General features: G+C 41.3%; 1 protein-coding gene across 1 annotated transcript in view; it reads right to left on the minus strand.

Annotated features, from left to right (window-relative positions):
• The window catches only part of LOC149807222 (C-type lectin lectoxin-Thr1-like), a 42,854-nt gene extending 20,323 nt beyond the window's left edge, over positions 1 to 22,531 (minus strand). Inside the window, exon 1 of the mRNA XM_089963749.1 lies at positions 22,130 to 22,531. Coding sequence (XP_089819875.1) covers positions 22,130 to 22,364 — 235 coding nt within the window. The 5' untranslated portion in view covers positions 22,365 to 22,531. The remainder of the gene's footprint in view (positions 1 to 22,129) is intronic.
• Between the last annotated feature and the right edge of the window lie 468 nt (positions 22,532 to 22,999).

The following is a 22,999-nucleotide window of genomic DNA, read 5'->3' on the forward strand; positions in this document are numbered from 1 at the left end:
GCTCACAATTTCTCCGGATACGATGGACAGTTTCTTTTGAGGTACTATACGGAACATGGCACCGAACGTCCTTAAGTGATTTTCAACGGAGCCAAAATCATTTTCATGCAAGTGGGACAAGTGCAGTTTAAAGATTCGATGAGCTATTTGGCCATGCCTTTGAGTCGAATGCCTAAAATGTTTGGAATGTCAGAAATGGCTAAAGGGTACTTTCCACACTTTTTCAATACGGAAGCTAATCAACACGCCGTTCTACCCCATTTGCCCGAGGCTCACTATTACGACCCCGACAACATGCGTACCGAACAACGAGAAGCTTTCTACGCTTGGTACCAGGCTCTCGACTTTCAAGAAGAAATGCTAAAGTATTGTCGTTCCGACGTGGACATTTTACGGCGTTGCTGTGGAAAATTTCGAGAACTGTTCATGGAACACGGAGGGGTCGTTCCTTTGAAAGAAGCTTGCACCATTGCCAAAGCGTGTTCGTTAGTGTATCGACAACGATTCATGCCTGAAAACACCGTGGCTGTCATCAGCCCTCAAACGACCCACTTTGTCAAACGTCAATACTCGGTCAAAGCCCTACGTTGGTTACATTACTTGTGCGACAAGGAAGACAAGTGGATTCAGCATGCCCGCAACGGAGGGGGTGAAAAGACCATCGGAACGTATTCGGTCGATGGCTGGGACTTAGAAAACCCCAAGATCGTGTACGAGTTTAACGGTTGCTTATTTCACGGATGTCCCGTCTGTTACCCTGACCGTAGCACTAAAAATCAGTTTTTACAACGAACCATGGAAGACTTGTACCAGGACACTTGTCAGCGTCGCTTAAAGTTGGAACAGGAAGGATACCAAGTGGTGGAAATGTGGGAACACGAGTACGATCACCGTATGAAAACCGATCCCGAGTTTAAACGCCTCGTGGAAAGTTACCAGTTCATGGACCCGCTGAACCCGAGGGATAGTTTGTACGGAGGAAGGACCAATGCCACCTGTTTGCTGTACCAAGCCGACGAAGAGAAAGGAGAAGAAATCAAATACTTGGACGTGTGTTCGCTGTATCCCTACGTGTGCAAATATTGTCGTTTTCCTGTAGGGCACCCGCAATTGTTAACGGAACACATCGACCTGGTCAACATTCGACAATACGAAGGCTTGATCAAGTGCAAAGTTTTGCCTCCCACGAACCTATACCATCCCGTCTTACCTCACCATTGTCAAGGCAAACTGATGTTTCCCTTGTGCCGTACTTGTGCCGAAACGTGCAACCAAGATCAGCCTTGTCAGCACACCCAGGAAGAACGGGCCTTGACGGGAACCTGGGTCAGCGTAGAATTGTTCAAAGCTCTGGACATGGGATACCAACTGTTAGAAGTGTACGAAATTTGCCACTTTTCCAAGACACAACAATACCACAAGGGTGATCCCAGTCAGAAAGGCATTTTCGCCGACTACGTGGATGCCTTTTTGAAACTGAAACAAGAAGTCAGCGGCTATCCTTCCTGGTGTCACACTCCCGAAGACCAAATACAATTCAAAGAGAAATACTATGAACAAGAAGGCATCTCTTTAGACCACATCGAGAAAAACGAAGGTAGGCGATCGTTTGCCAAAGTGATGTTAAATTGCTTGTGGGGTAAAATGGCACAACGACCGTGTTTACCCAAGACGGAATATTTGACAGAACCTTCCCGCTACTTCCAGATGATTCACGACAAAACCAAATACATGAAACACGTGGACGTCGTTCGAGAGAATTTGATCTTGGTCAATTACGAAGAAGATCTGGACTTTGTACAAGACGACCCTTTTGGAAATGTCATCATTGCGGCTTACGTGACAGCTCATGCTCGCTTAAAATTGTACGAAGCTTTAGAACTGTTAGAAGAACGCGTCCTGTACTTTGACACGGACAGTTGCATTTACATCCATCACCCGAGTCAACAGCACCCTGACATCGAAGGAGACCGTTTAGGAGCCTGGACAGACGAGCATCCCGACGACAAGATTTTAAGTTTCGTCAGTGGCGGTCCCAAAAATTACGGCTACGAATATCGGGACAAACAAGGAGAAGTGCACACGACGTGCAAAGTGAAAGGACTGACTCTGAATTATCGTACCAGTCGAGTGGTCAACTTTGGGGTATTGAAAGAAGCCTTGCAATCCGGAGAGGATGGAAACTTTAAAGTGACCACCAATCAACCGAACAAGATTGTACGTTTACCCACTCATCACATCGTCAGTCGGCCCTTGGAAAAAGTCTATCAGATTGTGTACCAGAAGCGAGTGCGACTTCCCAATTATTTCACCTTACCGTATGGACACGTCGGTATTGGTCTGTATATAAAAAGGGAACCCTAGGCAAGATCGATAGTTCATTGTGACTACCAAGACCGAGGGAACAGGATGAATACTTTCAGAGAAACACAAAACAAGTTGTTTAGAAAAGCACAATTCAAGTGTGAGGCTTCTGAAGTGGAATGCGATTGTGAGCCTTGCGATGGGTACGATGCTGTACGTTGTGACCTTAGCGATGCCGTAAAGCATCATGGGAACTTTGTTCTTACGACCCCTATCATGGAAAGTGATGCTGTGCGTGTCAAACCTGAGGGATGCGAAAGTGATGCCACTCGTCCTCTTGGACATTTTACTGGGTTTCGTTTTAAAGGGGAATGTTCACCTTCACGTCTACCCCCCTACGGATGTCATCCAGCCCTGAGCAAACTCCTGTTCATGTCACCCAACCCTCATCGAAACGAACCTGTGAAAGACGAATATTCGTTTCCTGTGCGTTTGTCGGAATACTGCGACTTTGAAAATCGTCTTCAATCGTTCAAAGGAAAATGGCCTAAGTATCTGGGAGGACCGACCCCCGAAGAATTAGCCAGAGCCGGATTTTTCTACTTGGGCGAAGGAGATAAAGTCAAGTGCTTCAGTTGCGGTGTGTCACTTCACCACTGGGAACCGCAAGATTCGGCCTACGTAGAACATGCTCGATGGTCACCGAATTGTCATTACTTACCCTTAGTGGGACCGAGACATTGAAGTAACTTACCATAATCTGTTCATGGATACTTTACAAGAGAACATTCGCGCTTTGCCCGTGGAGTTGAGAGAACGCATTTACCGAGAACTGGTCAAAATACAAGTGAAACGTAAAGAACAATTGCATCCGTTACGTCACCGGTGTTTGAACCACTGGTACCTGAAGGCTATACAAGGACTGATTCAATTGAAAGTGTTCCATTGGACAGACATTGATCAACGATCCCCTGGTTTTAAAAAGGATTGGTTTGTTATGGACGATTCTATTTACTACATCATTGTAAACTTACTGCATCGAATTCCAGAGGAAGAGTTAACGAATTACCAACATCTTGAACACAATGTCAACTTAGTGAAAGAGGAAACTTCTGAACGAATTGTAATGTGTAGATTAGTGACTAAACGATTTAAATTCGACACTGAAGTAAAACCATGTTTCTGCAAAGAGTACATTTCTTGTGTCAGACCAAAGAGGATTTAGTATGACCTATTCATGGATACTTTGCTAGAGAACATTCGTGCTTTGCCTGTGGAGTTGAGAGAACGCATTTACCGAGAACTGATCAAAATACAAGTGAAACGCAAACGCAAAGTTATTCAACCGTTTTTAAATTATGCTCTGTTCCAAAGTACAAGAAGACTGATCATGAGTGGATATTACATTAGGCACAAAGTTAAACGAGGCTATTGGCCACCACCCAACGATTCCAAAAACAGTGTATATACTTATGGATACTTTACAAGAGAACATTTTGGGCTTGCCTGAGGAGTTGAGAGAAAGGATTTACCGAGAGCTGTATTGCTTCCGAAACAAAGAGACTATAAAATCAGGCTGCCATGCCACGGCTTATGTCACAAGTGATTGAACAGATTCCGTGGAAGGAACTCAATGACCATATTCAAACCGTAGATCATTACCATCGATTATTACAAGAACTGTATCCATTCAATTTGGGACGACAATTGGTGTGTGCCTTAGTGACTTGTTTTCTGGGATTTCGTTTACCAGCCGATTCTTTGTGGACTCTTTACGATCAGTACTTACCACCTCAATGGCCTTAAATGGTCACGAAAAACTCCTTTTGCTCAAAGCCTTGCGTTTTCATCTGGATACTTCTCGACCTCAACAGGAAAAAAAGATTCGTCAGCTTTTAGCTACCCAAGACGTGTATGACGATGTGTGTGTAGCTTGTGACTTACACCCCCATTGGACAGATGTCCGTGCCTGGAAAGAATGGGATTTTGAGGCTTGGACCCAAGAAGTGGCCCAGTATGCACGAAAGTTGTTCAAGGAAAAAAGTTACTTTTCAACCCGTGTTAGTGACGGTGCCAGAAGAACCCGTCACCCAAGACGGGACTGTCGTGGACAGGCCTGAAAGACCCTTTCGGGAGGACACTTGTGCGACCTTACCCCCTACTATAGAACTGGTTAGAACATTACCCAAAACATGTTGTTGCACAGACACTTGTGTTTATTCCACGTTAATGGTTATCATGTGCCTTTTATCCTTGTACTTAAGCCTTTGGCTTTTATGTATTTTTGTCTTTCGTATTCATGTTTGAAAAAACATTCAATAAACGTGTTCTGAAAAAGTATATAAACTCTTGTCTTGTTTGTTTTCGTGTCACAAGTGACATTTCCCACACAATGGCTACCTCTGCTGTCTCTGCTCCCTCTTCCTCTACTGTCAAAGTCATCGACGAACACTTAGATCGTGCCAGTTGGGAGGCTTTGTATCTTCGCCATCCCTTTAACATGCTCATTGCTGGACCTAGCGGTTCAGGCAAAACCGAATTCGTCAAACGTTTGATCGAACACAAACATCATTTGATCGATCGGCCACCTCAACGGATCGTGTGGTGTTACAAAGAGTGGCAATCGGTGTACAGCCTCTTGCGAGAAAGTCAAGGCGATTCCATCGTGTTTGTGGAAGGCATTCCTAAAGAAGACGACGGCATCGTCTCTGACTCTCGTCAAACCCATTTGGTCATTTTCGACGACATGTTAGGAGAAGACGAAGAAGAAATTAAACTGTGGTTCACGCGCAAAGGGCATCACCGTAATGCCAGTGTCGTTTACATCATCCAAAATTTGTTTCAACAAAGTAAAGCCCATCGCACCATCAGTCTCAATGCGCATTACGTGGTCTTGTTTAAAAACCCTCGAGATAAATCGCAAGTGCAAGTCTTAGCCAAACAGTTAGGAACGCCTTGGCTGACTCAGGAGTACGACGATGCCACTCAAACGCCACACGCCTATTTACTCGTCGATTTGAAACCTACGACCCCCGAGGATTTGCGATTTCGTACCCACTTGTTTCACCACTGGTGCCAAGACGGAGGGCCTGTCCTGTACACGTCTCCGTCCTCGACTTAATTTCACTCCACATAAAAAAATCTATAAAAACCTCAGACCTTTTTTCGTCTGTCTCACACAGTGTGAACATGACGTCCCTTCAGTCGCATCTTCCCGTCAAATTGATTCGTGCCTTGTATGGCATCAGTCGAGAAAAAAAATCCACAAACACGAGCTCGTGTCTTAGAAGCTAGTCTCAAAGAAGTCTTAAGATGGTTCACGGTGACGGCACGTCAAATACTCCAAGGAATCATTCAGATTCCTCATCAAACCAAACGCTTTTTCGATCGAAACAAAGTCGCTTTGGTCCAACTGGCCGATCCCCGCATCGACACTCAAACCAAAAAACAAATCATTTTGAAACCTGGAGGGAGCGGTACTCTAGGAGGGGTCATCATTCGCTCTCTCTTAAGATGGGATCCTAATGCCCCAAAAGTTATACCCAAGAAAAAAGTCCAACGAAGCCCCAAGAAGAAAAAGACCAGGTCCCCAAGAAGAAGAACTTCTCCAGTGGCGGGACCCTCCTCTGATCAGACACCACCACCCCGGAAAAAGAAAAGAAGCCCCCAGAAAAAGAAACAGAGAAAAAGTCCCCAGAAAAAGAAAAGCCCACAGAAGAAAACTAGTCTCAAGAGAGGCACTTCGGCCAGGACGCAACCTTACACTCGCAAACCACGATCTGCCACGGCAGTGACTGCGTCTCCGGCATCCTCACGTTCATCCACTTCTCCGTTGATGACACCAAGAACTGAAGAGTACTTGGAGACGTTGATTACACCAAGAACTTCTCCGGTGATGACCCCAAAAAGAACTTCCCCAGTGGCAGGACCCTCCAATTTAGTGGCAGTGGCTGCTGCTCACAAAGTACCTTCTCCCAAAATCAAAGTCCAAGAAAGATCGGGCATGTTACAAAGTTTACTGGATTTGTCCAAGCAAGAACTGGCTCGATTTAGTCCGTTACGTACCCCTGCACGACGTGTCATGCCTGTCCTCAAACTGATACGACGTAAAGACAATCAGTGGCGACGCGTTCCAGTATAAAAAAGGCCTGTGACCAAGTCGGGGGTATCAGTGTTTTTTTGGTACTCCTGAAGACTCAAAGATGTCACCCTCCAGAAAACCCCAAGGAAAGAAAAGGAAAGGACTACCACCACGTTTAGTCAAACATGGGGACATGTTATCTATCCTGTCCAAAGCTTCTCCACCTCTACGAAAAAAACTCATTCAATCGGCCTCCAAAGAGGTCATCAATACCGTGTGTGAATGTTGTTTGAACGTCTTGAAAGGCACGATCCCTTTGTCCAAACACCAGAAACAATGCTTAAGCAAACATCGTCACGTTCTTCGCCAAATGGTTCAAAAGAAAATTCCCATTCGTCCAAAGAAGAAGATGTTGGTCCAACGTGGAGGCATTTTGCCTCTCTTGTTAGGCCCCATACTGAAAGGAGTCTTGGGAACCATGTTGGGAGGACTGGTGGGAGCAAGATAAAAAGGTCCTCGGAAGTCCCAAGATCTCAGAATCGACCCCTGACAACCCCATGGAAGGACGAAAACTAGCTTTAGTACCTTACAAACGATGGATGGAATACCATCGTTGGCAAGAACAACGCACCCCGCATTTACCTCCCAATCCCAATTTGAGTGAGATGTCCCAGTTACAACACGAATTGCAGTCCTTGATGGATCGCCAAGATTTGTCCGAAACAGAAAAATCGCAAAAGTACGGTCAACTCTTGCAAAGACTGCAACTCTTTCACCAGAAAGCTTTAGACGAAACAGCTCTACCCACTCTGAAAGATTTTAAGACCTTGATGAAAAGTCCAGCACCATCACCAGTACCAGTACCAGTACCAGTACCACCACTACCAGTGACCAAGACAGAAAAAGGAGAAGAAGAAGAAGGGTTTCAAACTCCACCAGAAAAAGTACGCAAGTTAACAACACCACCTACCTCCAGAATTGGATGAATTAAAAAGATGATGGCCACCCCTTCTTCATCACAAGAGAAAAAGAAAGTGAAGACAGAAGTGAAGGCAGAAGTGAAACAAGAACCGATATCCCCCGCTCAGACATCCTCCTCTTCAACACCTATTGCCGGTCGCACACGCAAAGCATTGCAATCCAAGAAAATACCCCAAGAGAAAAAGAGTAGCATCTTCCAAGAGTGGGTACCTTATTAACACACCAACCAACACACAAAAAAAAAAATGGAAAAAGTCTTAGCCAGCATTTACTACGATCCCTCCCATCCTGCAGGTTACGCAGGAGTTCAAAAATTGTATCGTGCTGCCAAAACTCGACTGAAACGTCTCCGTTTACCTCAAGTGCAACGATGGTTACAAGAACAAGCTACCTACACTTTACACAAACCCATTCGACGCAAGTTTGCCAGAAGTCGCACCCGAGTGGAAGGCATCGATCATCAATGGCAAGCCGATTTAGCCGATGTCTCTCATTTGGCCAGCTATAATCGTGGCTACAAATATTTGTTTTGTGTCATCGACGTCTTTTCCAAATTTGCCTGGGTCGTGCCCTTGACTTCCAAATCGAGCAGCGAGTTAGTGCGAGCCCTGCAACGGGTGTTGAAACAAAGCGGTCGTCACCCTCTTCGATGGCAAACGGACAAAGGCACCGAATTTCTGAACCAAGCTTTCCAAAAAGAATTAAAGAAACGTGACATTCATTTTTTTACCACCGAGAATCCAGAAACCAAAGCCAGCATCGTGGAACGTTTTCAACGCACTTTGAAAGAACGCATGTGGAAATATTTTACGCATCACCACACTCTGAAGTACATCGACATCTTACCGCACCTGGTGGAAGCGTACAACCAATCTTACCATCGAAGCATTGGACGTGCCCCGCAAGACGTGACTCCCGAGAACGAAGTGTTGGTGTTTGAGCGCCTGTTTGGTACGTCCCCGACGAGGGCTGTCCCCAAGAAAAGTGGAGAGTTGGCCGTAGGAGATGGGGTGGGCATTGGCAAAACCAAACGCACTTTCGACAAAGGTTACTTACCTAACTGGACGACCGAATTGTTTCGCGTCACTGGACGAGTGCATGGCCGTCATCCTGTCGTCTATAAATTGGAAGACATGAACGGAGAAGTGCTCAAAGGAACGTTTTATTTGCCCGAGTTACAACGTGTCACCAAAAAAGAAGACGACGTGTACGACATCGAAAGCATTCTCGAACGCAGAACCCGTAAAGTGGGCAAACGACGTGTCAAAGAAGTCAAAGTACGTTGGAAAGGATATCCACCCAGTTTTGATTCTTGGATCGACGCTTCGCAAGTCATCGACTATAAAAAGAAGTGACCACCATGCCTTTTCACACAGACGCAGCTACGTCGACCACTCCTCCTTCACCTAGTTCTTCTGTGCAAGATTTACAAAAACAACCCTTGTGGGTGTGGTGTGGAGAACGTATGCCTAAAACGCAAATCGTCTTTTTCTGCCAAATCTTCGTGGTGTATTGTGTCATCGGGGCAGCCATCGCCAATTTGAGTTTGCAACAAGGAGACAAACAATTGTGGACCATTTTATTGAGCAGTTGCATCGGTTACCTGCTTCCTAATCCCTCCCTGAAATTCACCTCGAACGGGAACCACGGGAACCTTGTGTCCAGTGCCAGTGTCAGTCACCACCCGAACAACAACAACAACCCCATTTTGGGCGGAGACACTCCTCTGACGTCCACTAACCCCTCGGACAGCCACAGAACTCTGGAATTATGAGTCACCAAAACCAATTTTACTTAACTTTACCCAGTGACAGTTCCATGGAGGTGTTTCCCAAGAACACGTTGTGCTGTTACACGGCCAAATTACCTCAAGCCATCCAGTTAGATCACGAAGCCCATTGGGAAGTGGCTTTAGTAGAAATGATTCACCCTTCACAAATCCAAAACATCACTGAAACTGAAAACTTTTTTGAGGTCGAAATCCTGAACGAACAATTACAACAAGCAATAAATGACATCGGGTTTTCAGGCATCACAAGACCAGCCAGCAATCCAGCCTTCAGTATCTACACCTTGAAAATTCCGGCAGGGTTTTATTTTAGTGGCCAACATTTGGTGGATACCATTGCTTCCAGGTTCGAGTTCGCCTTTGGCAAAGCCCTGAACAAACAAACTAACAAACGTGTCACCCTGGACTACCATAAAGTGGCTCGTCGCTTACTGATGAAATTTCAGGACACCCAAATGTTGTCCCTCAGGTTCAATGGTCGTTTGTGTGAAATTTTGGGTGGACATCCAACAATGGTCGCAAAGAATTGGAGCCCCAAGATCAACAGTAATATGGATTTTTACAGAGCTTTTGGAAACCCGGTAGAACTGAACCAAGGACTGAATTTGATGTTTGTGTACTCCGATGTGGTGGAGTACAACGTGGTGGGACACACTTCCGTGCCGTTACTGCGTGTCATTCCTTTCAAAGTGGATAGTACCACAACCAGTGACCAGGAAAGTGGAAACACCTATCACGTCCACCGGGAATTTGTCCATCCTCACTATTTGCCTGTCAGCAAGTCGTATTTGGACACGGTCAACATTGCTATAAAAGGAGATTTGGGACAAAATATTCCATTCACCAAAGGAAAAGTCACGGTGAAACTCCATTTTCGAAAACGGTTCTCTCACGATTCGTAAGTCATGTATCCAGTGTACCGAGGGGTTGCTCGACAGCGAGGACACGGTTTAGGAGACATGTTAAAATCGGCCTTTCGTTCGGTGGCTCTGGTGTTGAAACCGATGGTGACACGCGGATTGCACGCCTTGAAAGATGCGGCACTGACGCAAGGCAAAGAATTTCTCCAAAATGTCATCAACGACAAGCAAAATCCTAAAGACGCTTTCATGAGGGCAGGCAAAAATGTCTTGCTGCAAACGGGCAAAGACCTTTTGGGCCGACGAGACACACCTATAAATGCCCTGCACGCTACCGAATCAGGCATTCAGCAAGGACAAGGCAGAAAGAGACGACGAAGAAAACACCCTTTCACCAGACTTCAAGCTAGAAAGGCCAAGAAAAGAAGAACCGTTCGAGACTTAGACGTTTTCGATTATTGAGACACAGCAACAAAAAATGATGCACCGAGAGTCTTGCGCTTGTTCCAAGTCGGAACTGGATCTGTTTGCCATGCCACCCACCATGATGACCATGCAAGAATCCCAATGGGTGGAATTTCATCCCGTCTCCTCATTGACCGATTCTGCTCCCATCGAGTTTGAAATCAAAGGACAGCCCAAAGATTACATCGATCTGAATAGCAGTTACTTGTACTTGAAAGTCAAAGTTCAAGATAAGGATGGAAATGCTATAGACACTGAGCCAGTAGCTCCCGTCAACAATTTCATGCATTCATTGTTTAGCGGAGTGGACTTGTACTTGAATAACAAACTGGTCAGTAGCAGCATGGATACTTACCCTTACCGTACCTATCTGGAAAATCTCTTGACGTACGGAATAGATGCCAAGAACACTCATCTCAATGCCTGTGTGGTATGGGAAGCTGACGAAGCAGGCCAGTTTGAATTATTGGAAACTGATAGAACTGATAAAAAGAAAGAATACAATGAGGGATTTGTAGAACGAAGAAACAAAATATTAAATGGACAGAGTTTAGAACTGATGGATCGTTTGCATTTGGACATGTGGTTGCAAGAAAAGTATTTGCTCAACGGGGTGGATGTCCGCCTGAGACTGAATCGTAGCAGTAGCGCTTTCCATTTAATGGCTGATAGTGACGGTTACAAAACCAAAATCCAAGAAGCCAGACTCTACGTACGCCGTGTGGAAGTGTTACCTAAAGTGGGAAACGATATCAGTCAGACGTTGAGCAGAACGACCGCCAAGTATCCCATCCGACGCGTGGAAGTGAAAACCTTCACCATTCCCAAGGGACAGCGATCCATGATCGAAGATCATCTGTTCCAAGGACAGTTACCCAAACGTTTGATCGTTGGTATCGTCGAGAATACAGCCTTCAACGGAGCTGCCGAAAAAAATCCTTTCTACTTTCGACACTTTGGCGTGTCCAAGATCGAAGTCAGTCGCGATGGCAAGACCTTGTGTACCCGACCTTTCGAACCTGACTTTGACAAGAAGAATTACTTGAGATCGTACTTGTCCCTGTACGAAGCCACTGGTCAGTTAGGAACCAACACCAGTCATGGCATATCGTACGAAGATTATGCAGGAGGCTATGCTTTGTGGGCTTTCGATTTCACTCCAGACCAAGGCAGCGACGAGGGACATTTCCACCCTATAAAATCTGGCCAGATTCGTGTGGAAATTCAGTTTGCAAAACGAAACCCTGATGAAACGGTGAACGTCATCCTGTATGCAGAATTCGATAATACGATAGAAATCAACAGTTTGAGAGAAGTCATTCTAGATTACTAGAAGCCATGGAAGACTGTTATCCCTCTTAACCTAATGGAGAAACTTTAGACATGAAATGTGAGGAGACTGTGGAAGAAGAAGTGATCATGATGAAGTCAAGATGGCCAGAACAAGAAGCCCATTTAGTCTCCTGTTTTGCCAAACACTTGGTCGAAAAAATGACGGAATTGATCAAGAAAAATTGCTATGGATGTCAAAACGATCATCCCAGTCAAATTCAACACGATAAATGCCTGATGTTAAGTCAAGAAGAAAAATTGGACGAGTATCTGGACGAAGCCTGGAGTCTCATCTCGGACAAAGACGTGTTGCATCAGTGGTATAAAGACTTGCGTGAACATTCTTGTCCACCATTAACCACTCAAGAGATCCATCGTATCGAAGCTCTCCTGAATCAGAGTGAGGAGACGAAGCGAAGAAACGGTTATTTGTCAGACATTTTCAAGCAAAAAGTCAGGATCGAATTGACAACGTATTATTACCTGTGAAGAAGAAAAAAACACACAAATCAATGGATACCTGGGAACTTTATTACCTTTTGAACCACAGTTCGTATACGGCTTCTTGGAATCCTGTCGTCTGTGCTAAAGATGAACTCCCTCATCGCAAACCTCAAGACCATCAAGCTTACGTGATCAACAAGGACGACAGTCATCTCCCAGGAACCCACTGGGTAGCCGTTTACTTTCCTCAAGAAGGATGTGTGGAATATTTCGATTCGTATGGATTGCCCCCTTTGGAAGACGATATCATTGACTTTATGAGAAGAAATGCTCAGACCACCCGATTCAATAATGTGAAATTACAAGGCACAGATTCCTTGGTGTGTGGACAGTACTGTGTGTATTTTCTGCATCATCGCAGCCTGGGCTATTCCTTAGAACATTTAGTGACTCATTTTGATCCTCGTTCTTCTTCTAGAAACGATGTGAAAGTAGATCGATGGTTTTGTGACCATTATGCTTATCTTTTGTCTCAAGCTAGGAAACGTAGTGTCCATCAATGGCCTAATGATTTCCAACAGTGGAAATCACAATTTCATTCACAACGTTGTCAGCCCTGTTTAAAGTAGACTGTATTTGAAGAAAAAATGTTTGATGTTATATTGTTGGATTATTGTTTAAAATATGTTAGAGTTGTTGTTGGTTAGTGTTAAGTGATTTTTGAATAAAAAATGTTGTGTTTTGAAAAAAATGCCTTTGTGGTTTGTTTAGCTATAAGAATGTTGGATTCATGCTCTTTCATTTCTTGCTATCCCTCTCATGACACTCACTGAACGTTGCGACTCGAAAACCGTGTGGGGGATGTTTTCCTTCACGTCCGCGCTTTGACTTTAAGAACCGGGTTGATTCCAGTCTAACCATCCATTGTCGACTCATCCTCCTAAGAAGATGTGCTCCAAACTAGCTAAGCTCAACGAAGCCTACGTGAATTTGCATAGGGTCAGACACAGTCTGATACCGAAGCCAGAAGAAATAGAGAATGTGAGAATGTTAAAAGTCACTGAAGACCTGATAGAAGAGCTCTTCAGAGAAGAAGTGAACAGGGAGAAAGAAGAATGGACAGAGAAGTACAGACTTTAGAGACAGCAGCAACAGCAGCAGCAACAACAACAACAACAGCAGCAGCAACAACCTGAACCTGACAGAGGCTTTGTCGATTGTCGTATCACCAAAGAGTTCTTCTTCTCTTTCCGAAGAAGCAGACCTATCGCCAGAAAGTCTATCCTCAGAGAACATCGCATTCTTAGAAACTAAAAAAAGATTGCCATAGCAAACAAAAAAAAAAACAGCCCTTTTCAGGGCTACCCCAATACTCTAGAAAAGAAATAACCATCCATTTGCCAATGTGTGTAGGTAGAGTAATGTGAAAATAAACACTAACTCTTTTTTAAAAATGTGAGGGTATGTGTTTGTGTATAGGATTGTGTGTTTGTAAGCGCTCACGTAAGTTGGTGAGGATAGTAGATTAAAATAATGTTTTTTGGTGTTTGAGGTGTAGATTTGGGGTTAGATTGGATTGCTTTGCGTATGTAAATAGTCTATTGAAGTGATTTATAAAAATTTTTAAAATAGTGATGGGTAGCACAAACAAGCGAGTGAGTGTTTCTTTTAGGTCCGCGCGTTGCTTTTTTTTTTGTTTTTTTTTTTGGTCATGATCTAGGTAAGATCAATTTTATGTTTTTAGGGGGATGTTTTCCTTCACGTCCGCGCTTTCACTATAAATTGAAACCCGTTCGGCAGTCTAGCTACCCTTGTTGATTGATCAACACCAAAAATGAACACGAGACTGGCGAAACTGTTGGAACTTCATGTGCATCTGGAATATGCCAAGCGCATACTAAATGAACTGGCCGCGGAAGCCATTGTGGAAGAGGGAAGGATAAGAGAGGAGGAGGAAAGAAGAAACAAAGAAGAGGAGGAGAGAAGATACAAAGAAGAGGCGGAGAGAAGATACAAAGAAGAGGAGGAGGAGAGAAGAAACAAAGAAGAGGAGGAGGAAAAGGAGAGAAGAAGAAGAAATTTCAGAATCCCAGAAACCGAAAATTGGGATTCTGAAGCCACATATCCTGCCTCTGCTCTCTCCCCCAAAAAAGTAAAAAGTAACTGGGGAACAAGATGTGTATGTGGCGCCAGGCCTGGAAGGTGCCACCATTAACCAGGTGTCCATGAAGTTCCAAAAAAAACCCCAGCCCTTTTCAGGGCTACACAATACTCAAGAAAAGAAATAACTATCAATTTGCCAATGTGTGTAGGTAGAGTAGTGTGAATATAAACACTAACTCTTTATTAATAGTGCGAGTGTTTGTGTTTGTGTTAGTAACTGCACAAGTAAAGTTTGTGTGAATAGTAGTTTCTTTATTGTTTCTTAGCGTATGTGGAGAGTATAGTTTGGGTTTTATTATATGAAATGAGAAAAGTGGGGATGTTTTCCTTCACGTCCGCGCGTTGTTTGGTCATGATCTAGGTAAGATCAATTTTATGTTTTAGGGGAATGTTTTCCTTCACGTACGCGCTTTAAGTATAAGAACCCACAACGTTCGTCGTTCGCACCATTCTAAGGAATAAAGGAAAGAAAATGGTAGCTGTAACAGAATTGTTTAACCAGTTAAAGGACATTTGGTATTGGATGGTGGATGGAGCTTATGCAGTGGAAAGGATTGACCGTGAATGGAAGTATGAAGTAACCAGGGATTTTGTAAGAAGGCAAGTGACAAACCTAAAATCAGCCATGGATCTGGTGGCAGAGATGATAGAAGAAGTAAAAAGACTAAGAGGCTTTATAGATCCAGAGTATGTAAAGATTGGCCACTTGAAAGAAGCCATGGATAATGTGCTAGAAGTAAGGTGTTTTTTGGAAGAAGTAATGGAATGGACAGAGTGGTCCTTTGTCAAAAAAGGCCTGGACCAGATTAAGAAATCGGAACAACTTATGAGAAAAGTGATGGAGGAAGAGGTCATGAAGATCAAAGACAAGTGGAGTAAAGAAAGAAAGGAGAAAGAAAACTTAAAGAAAAAAGACGCATTTGAAAAACTCAACAACAATTGGATAAAGATACAAGAGAAGTTCAGGGCTATGGGGCACCCAGACTGGTTACCAGAAAAAGAAAAGAGGAAGAACAAAAGGAATTTTGGGAAAAATTAGGGGGTGGATGAGGAAATGGAGGAAATAAAAGAAGCAGAAGAAACCCAAAAGCCCTTTTCAGGGCCCCCATATTTCTCGAAAAGAGAATGACTTTTCAATTGCCTACCCCTTTTTTAAATTTTTTTTAAAAAAAAAAAATCCCATGTTCAATTCCCTTGAGGCTATAGTGACCCAAGACTTTTTCTTCATGTTCAATTCCCCTTGAGGCTATAGTGACCCAAGACTAATTCCCATGTTAAATTCCCTTGAGGCTATATTGACCCACGATTTTTCTCTATGTTAAATTTCCATTGAGGCTATAGTGACCCAGGGGTCTCTGTAATGCTAATTCCCATTGAGGCTCTAGTGACCCCATTCACTACTACCATCAATGCGATAATCTTCGTTACCGCTGATTCTGTTTCTATCACCCAACCTATCCTGAACTTATGTTAACTGTACAACCGCTCTTGTGATTTCGACATATAAATAGTATGAATAAACATTACAATGCGAAATGATTTCATTCACGGTATGCAAGCACTAACAGTTCTATATCTACTTGACGGTAATGATTGGTCGAGCTTAATGATGGACAATTTACACAATAGTTTTATATATTTGAGAGCCAATGTTAAATGTAGCACTTCTTAAACTGCATCATCGATTAAGTACTGTATTTCTTTCCTGGCCATATATTCAAACACAATTTCTCTGATTTTGTTATTAAATAAGAGCTCACTTAAATCCAATGCCACAAATAGACGTAACACCCTACTTAAATTAAATAAAAAATGTCAGGAAAATACTGGAAATTTAGAACACTGCACATTTTCTTACATCTTAAATTCCGGCGAGATAGAAACACTTGTCATTTTGATTTTCGCCTACAGAGTATGACAATCGCAGCCTAACTGTATTTTTCAAGACACTGGAGATAAAAGAAAACACTTCAGAAATTTTGGACTTTTCCAGATTAAAAGCAGACAGCCTGTTGATAACGGAAAACCTCTAAAATGTAAAGAAAACCTCTATTTAGCATCCGTCCATACATCTTGCCGTCTATTAAAAGCCTTAAAACACGGTATCTCCCAGATCTGTCAGTCGTGTAATTGTTACTCCAAATCTTCACATACTGTGAATTATTATTTTTTTTTAAATTTCGGGCTTTCGCGGAAAATGATATTTGTCAGATTTTAAGTTTACCGAATTGGGGAATGGGTCCAGCATTTTTCACGGAAAGATTATTCTTCTATATATCTCAATTCCCAGTTTGTTGAAATCATGAAACTCACGAATATTGGTACGTGATGAAAATAGTGAATTCACGGAACCTGAATTTCTAGCACTTTTTTTCTGAATATAAATAGACAAAGGATATGTTATTCGCTTACATTTCACAGACCTACTGCCCAAATTGGCACCATTTGGGTTACCTGAAAGAATAATTTGTTTCTACAACGTACGTAAGCCGACTTAGATTTATTTCTCTCTGATATTGTTTGTGAGTAAAACAATGTAGTGTCGAACATGTTGTACTAGACAGCAAGTTTCATGATATCCGTTACAATTATTTAAAACGTTTCTTAACACTTTGACAGCGATATGATGTGTCCAATAATAAAAATATTTAAATCATTTGAACTTTTAAGTAAACATATTACATATGAAGGCATTTACAGATGATATAGAAAATTGTATGTAGTACTTTTTAGAGCACAAATATCTATCTACATATTTAAATAATGTATGATCTATTCCATGTTTGGATTGTAATGTCTTTATATTGTCCTCTTGACTCTTGAATGATGAAACGGTAGCTAGATCGAACAAGTTTATTCGAATGCAAGATGTATGTATGGATTGCAAAAGTTTCACAGTTGCTAGAAACCATCGTATTTTTTGTTAGTGACTGCGGTACACTTTTCCGATTTCTAGGGTAATTTATTCAGGATGTATACTTATCGCACTTGTTAACCATAACCAAAATTGTACGGTATACACGTTCTATCCTGGTTTTAGAATTACAGGGATATGCCTCGTTTCTGCCTTTCAAAACATGTATGTTATGCCATTTTTAGCCACTTTACACATTGCCTGACAGTACCTAATTTGTACATTATACTACACCGTGTACTGTTTTTGTTGATTCACAGATTAAATACTTATCTTTGCATTTTGTAAGATATATGAATGTGTACTGATGTAATGTAAAATTTGACTTTGTTTACTAGTAATAATAGAAAATTGTGATGAATATAAAACATCTGAATTTGATATATATAAAAAAGTCAGCTCAGCAATCAGCGAAATACCCTTTTTGAAAACTGCTTCTACCATTTTAATCCCATTCCCATCTTCTTGATTCAGAGGTGAATCAGCAGTTCGTAAGACTGCAAGGGCTGAGTTTCTTATTGTCATGTGTGTGTACCACATTTGTAAGCATATGTCATATATTTGACACGTACGTGAACTGAGTGACAAACAGAAGTAATCTTGAAACCTTATTACTACACATGTTATACATGTAAAACTTCATGCAACGTTCGAAAACCCGTCTACAAAAAGACGCCGTACCTGTCTAAGTTGTATACTATTATATTCTCTCCAGCTTACGCTGTATAGTACTAGAAAGTAAACCATCAATTTAATTGATAAGTCCCACAAAAATGTCATTCTTGGACTATGACGTCAGTACTATGGATCACAATGATGCCACTGGGGCAGTCCATTCATGTGATGATCGGAGCTTCTTTCTCGCTACTTTCAGTAACAATGTATATTTCGCCTTACAGTGTATATTAAATAGGAAATGAATAAAAAGACCTTATTAAATGTGTGTTTTAACAAATAATGTTCTAATTTTAATTCCGTTTTAAAAATGCTATACGCATAAGCTTATTATAGTAGCAGACGAAGTCATCGTACTCGACAGAATCAATGTCCGTGAGAGAGAGGGGGGGGGGGATATAGTCAGAAACACAGGGGCTCGTTACGAAGAAAATCAAGGGATGGGGGTTCTAACCTGTAATGATATAACACAAGGAAAGACACCGGTCCACACCCCTCGGTAGTTCCAACACTGCTAGTTTATCCTAATTGCATATGCTAATTTCCAACTTAGTCCAGTCGTAATCAAGAATAGTTCAATTTTCAAAACAGCTCTTCACACTTCGTTCAATTTGTGATATAATGGAAAAAATGCAATAATTGTTCGCCGATCTTGACGTCTGGATAACAACCCAACTAGAAGTGCATTTTGCATTCGGACAGTCTTGGATTTCACCACTGACCGAAAGGTAAGATCCGAATAAATTCGAGTGTGTATAAAATATTGAACACAATTTTACATTTAGACAATTAGCAGTATCTACGTTACTAACCTCATTTTACCATGGCACAATAAAATTGTCCATTTCTTTCTTTGCTATCGTCTGCTCGTATTTAGCGCTTAACTGCGCACTCGAGTTTGTTCGGATCTTACATTTCGGTCAATGGGGAGGGCACAAAACATGCAATCAGATTACACCTTACGTATATAGTTGGTGCCTCTACATCTCCTCTTCAGCGAGTTCTGACAATGGACCTTACGTCCACTCTATATACCGTCTTGACATGAACCCTCCATATTTAATTTCTAGGAGATAAGAGTCCACCTACGAAGGAAGTCCTGACAAGTTTCGTGAAAACGAAACAGCAATATAAGGAGCACCTGGGGGGTGGGGTGGTACCGAGTATGAAAAACACGCAAATGTTAATAAACTGTATCAATAGTATGTACTCATGGGACACTTACTTAGATGATTTTGATTTCAACGCCTCTCATACTGTTTCGAAATAAGCCTTTTTTTCTAACAGTAGAAAAAGTTTACAGAAAATTCGTCGAACCGATTTCGAGAAACTCGCGACTAAATAAAGGAATTCAAACAGAACACATGCCGTAAGATTATACAGATGTGGGTCATTACGTCCACTCTATATACCGTCTTGACATTAACCCTCCGTTGATATTTAATCTCTAGGAGATAGAGTCCACCTACGAAGGAAGTCCTTACAAATTTCGTGGAGACGAAACCGCAATATAAGGGGCATCTTGGGACTTCCTTCGTAGGTGGACTCTATCTCCTAGAGATAGAAAGAAACTGACACTTCTCAGTGATATATGTATGTTTCAGACTTATTATGGAATGCATGTTTCAAACTAATTACGTTTAACTAATACCGCTAAATATTTTTAGAGACACTCCCAACGGTTTCTTTTATATTTTAAATCTAAAAGTATTTATTATAGTGTCTGTAAAATTATTGGTTTCCATAATGCACACGTGGTAACGAAAGTGACCGACTTCTAATATATGAAGCCAATTTTTCTTATTTGTCCGATATTGTGGTATAAGCTGTCGTATTAGTTCCATATCCATGTACAGATATGGCACTTAACTAAATAAACCTCCTTTCACCTTGGAATATTTCTTACATTGATGTTACAAAGAGTAACTATTTTCTGTTAAATAGCGATTTTAAAATTACTGCAACAAAAAAAAAACAAAAATAAACCTTTCGAATGTGGCGATAGTACATATATTAAATAAAAGTGTGCATTTAAAGAACATGATCTTGGAAGAGAGAGAGAGAGAGAGAGAGAGAGAGAGTAATATTAATGGAGACTGTTACAGAAGTGAATGTCCCAGTCATTTGAAACCTATATTTTCTTTTAACTTGTAGGTGTGATACATGTTAATTGCCAAGAATCTTTCAGACAATCATTAAAGCTAATTGACTTACAGCGATGGTTGTTTGTGTAACTGAGAAACTGTACATTTTACGAGTAATAACTTAGAATCGGACCTGACCAGTCTTTTAACGAATAATAGTACCAAGAGGTCAACCAGATCGAGAATGCTGGTTTACAATTAAGTCAAAATTTTCTAATGATTTGAAACAGATACCCAACTAGTTTCAGTTTTTCTTCGATGAACGCTAGAATGAATTAAAGAATCTGGCAAAAGGTGTTTCTCAATATTAGTTTATAATAACTCGTTCCACTTATATTTATAGGTTACTGCATTTCTGTGGGAAAATATGAACAACCTTGGGAGTGAAGTATATCCATCCGACAAAACGAGTTCATATTTTCCCATACAAATGCAGTAACCTTTTTATTATATGCTCATTTTCTTATTCTACCTAAGGCTTAATTATATAACGAAATACACTACAAGAAACAAAGTAACTGAATCTATGCCGTATTCTAAACTAAATATACAAGCGCAGATTCATCATTACACAGCAACAACATTATAAATGCGAACATAACTCCGCCCAGATAAATTTGAATTTAGTCGCGTGCTAGACATAAGTTTCGAAAGAATATGGCGTTTTTGTCTGCTTAAAATTGAATTTTGTTGTCATATTGTGAATGAATGCGCATTGCAATAAGTGTTCCATTTGATCTGGAATGAATAGAATTTGGTATTTTTGTCCATTCTACGAAATTTCGTGATTATGGACTGGGTTTATATGTGACAATTCCACATGAAATACATCGGATTGAAGAAGCGAGGGAGAAGCGTGTTGACATCTGCAAATGCGTTTCTGTTTCCGTCATTGTATGTTTGAAATCATAATGGGGGGAAAATATGAAGTCTTTCAATTGCAATTATCAAAAAGACGCTGTGGAATTTAATGCTTATTTTATTTTGAATTCAGTAAGGCTGATGTAATTGCAACAGTAACAGATGTAACAGTACAATTTCGAAATGTGTAATCAAGATTGAGAACCTATGACATGGCTTGTGTAATTCATATTTGCAGAACTAAGAAAGTATATTTTGAGGAAATTCAGGATGTAAAACTGTAATTATATTTTATTTTGCCATTCTTATTACCAGCTAAAGAAGACAGCTTATGTCTTGTCACTTGTATGCACCGCTCCGGTGGCCTAGTGGTTAGAGCGTCCGCCTCGGATGCGGGAGGTCGTGGGTTCTATCCCCGGCCGAGTCATACGAAAGACTTACAAAAACGGTACTAACAGCTGCCTCGCTTGGCGCTCAGCATTAAGAGGTTAGTGTTAGGACTGGTCAGCCTGGTGTTAGGATAATGTGACTGGGTAGGACATCATGCTAAATGTCTGCGGCATGATGCCCCAGTGCTAGACATCACATCGTAGTGATATGACTGAAAAATGGTTAAAGCTACGTTAAAAATCAAAATCACATCACATCAATTGTATGTTATTCGTAACGACCCTTTCTGGTGTCTACTGTATAGCTATCCCAAATACAAAACATTGTATCAAAAAAATTAGCGCGGAATGTGCCAACGCAGATGGGATGTGGCACTCCACGAAACATTTGGTTTACTTCGTTAAGAAACAAATTTCATCAACCAAAACGTAAAGCGCCTACTATTCGAGTGTACATGATTTGTTTACAAATCAAAAGTTCTGGCGTCTGCATCTATTGTTTGTTTACAATAGAAAGTAGTTCCTTTATGCACGTAAATGCAATATGAAGGTGTGCAATATCGTAAAATACTGAATGATTCTGACAATGTAAATTTAACAGAGAAAAAAATGAACATATAACAAAACTATGAATGCTGTCAAGTAGAAACGATTTCACACCTCAATATTAGTTTATGATATGACAAACAGGAAACTTTGGATACTTATATTCGTTAAGAGTGCTTACCCTCCTTATTGTTCTGTAAGACTTGGGTCATTTGACGTTCCAATCTGGCTACTTTCAGCATAAGCACCTCAACATCATTGTTTAGAAGAATACGTTTCTCTTTCTCTTCCTCCAGACGCAAACGTACCGCACTAACGTCGCTTTTTTCTGCATCTTCTAGCAGGTCTGCAGCTGTGAATTCCACCATCCATAGTTTCGGGCAAAGCAAAAAGAAGATCAGACTCGTTGCTTGCATTATAAAAATAAACAGTGACAGAGAGCTGCGACTGTTGTAGTGTATGTAGCAAGTCAGCACAAGAACAGAATTCAACACATCAGATGTTATAATGAGTCTATTGATTGGCTCGTGTGTATAGCTCTCTATCCCGCCCCCTGCCTAGTTGAGTTACACCACTTAAAATTATAAGACATACGACTTCATATTAGAAATCACACCGTGTCACAACATTCCCGTACACTTAAAAATATAGTACAAAAGGCAGCAAAATCGCTTTGATATACATCCTGTTTCTTTTTCTGCAGATTATACGTAACAGCTTCTTAATTATATTTGGCACTCATCTTCCGAATTTAAACAAAATACGTTATATAAGCTACACATTTTATATAGAAACTGGTTTGTCTTCTAAAAATAAATACCACTTTGTCGACTTCGTTAACTATTTTATCTAATTTATAAATTATTTTCTGGCAGTTACTTTTGGGACAAACTGTTTGCATACATTAAAATTAATAATATTTATGTGCATTTGTCTCTATGAACGACCTTCTGTAGTGGTCTCTATGAATGACCTTTTGTAGTGGTCTTTTTGAACGATCTAGTGTAGTGGTCTCTATGAACGACCTCCTGTAGCAGTCTCTATGAATGAC

This window comes from Sinohyriopsis cumingii, chromosome 1 (genome assembly GCF_028554795.1).
Source record: "Sinohyriopsis cumingii isolate HCF-2022 chromosome 1, ASM2855479v2, whole genome shotgun sequence".
NCBI lineage: Eukaryota > Metazoa > Mollusca > Bivalvia > Unionida > Unionidae > Sinohyriopsis > Sinohyriopsis cumingii.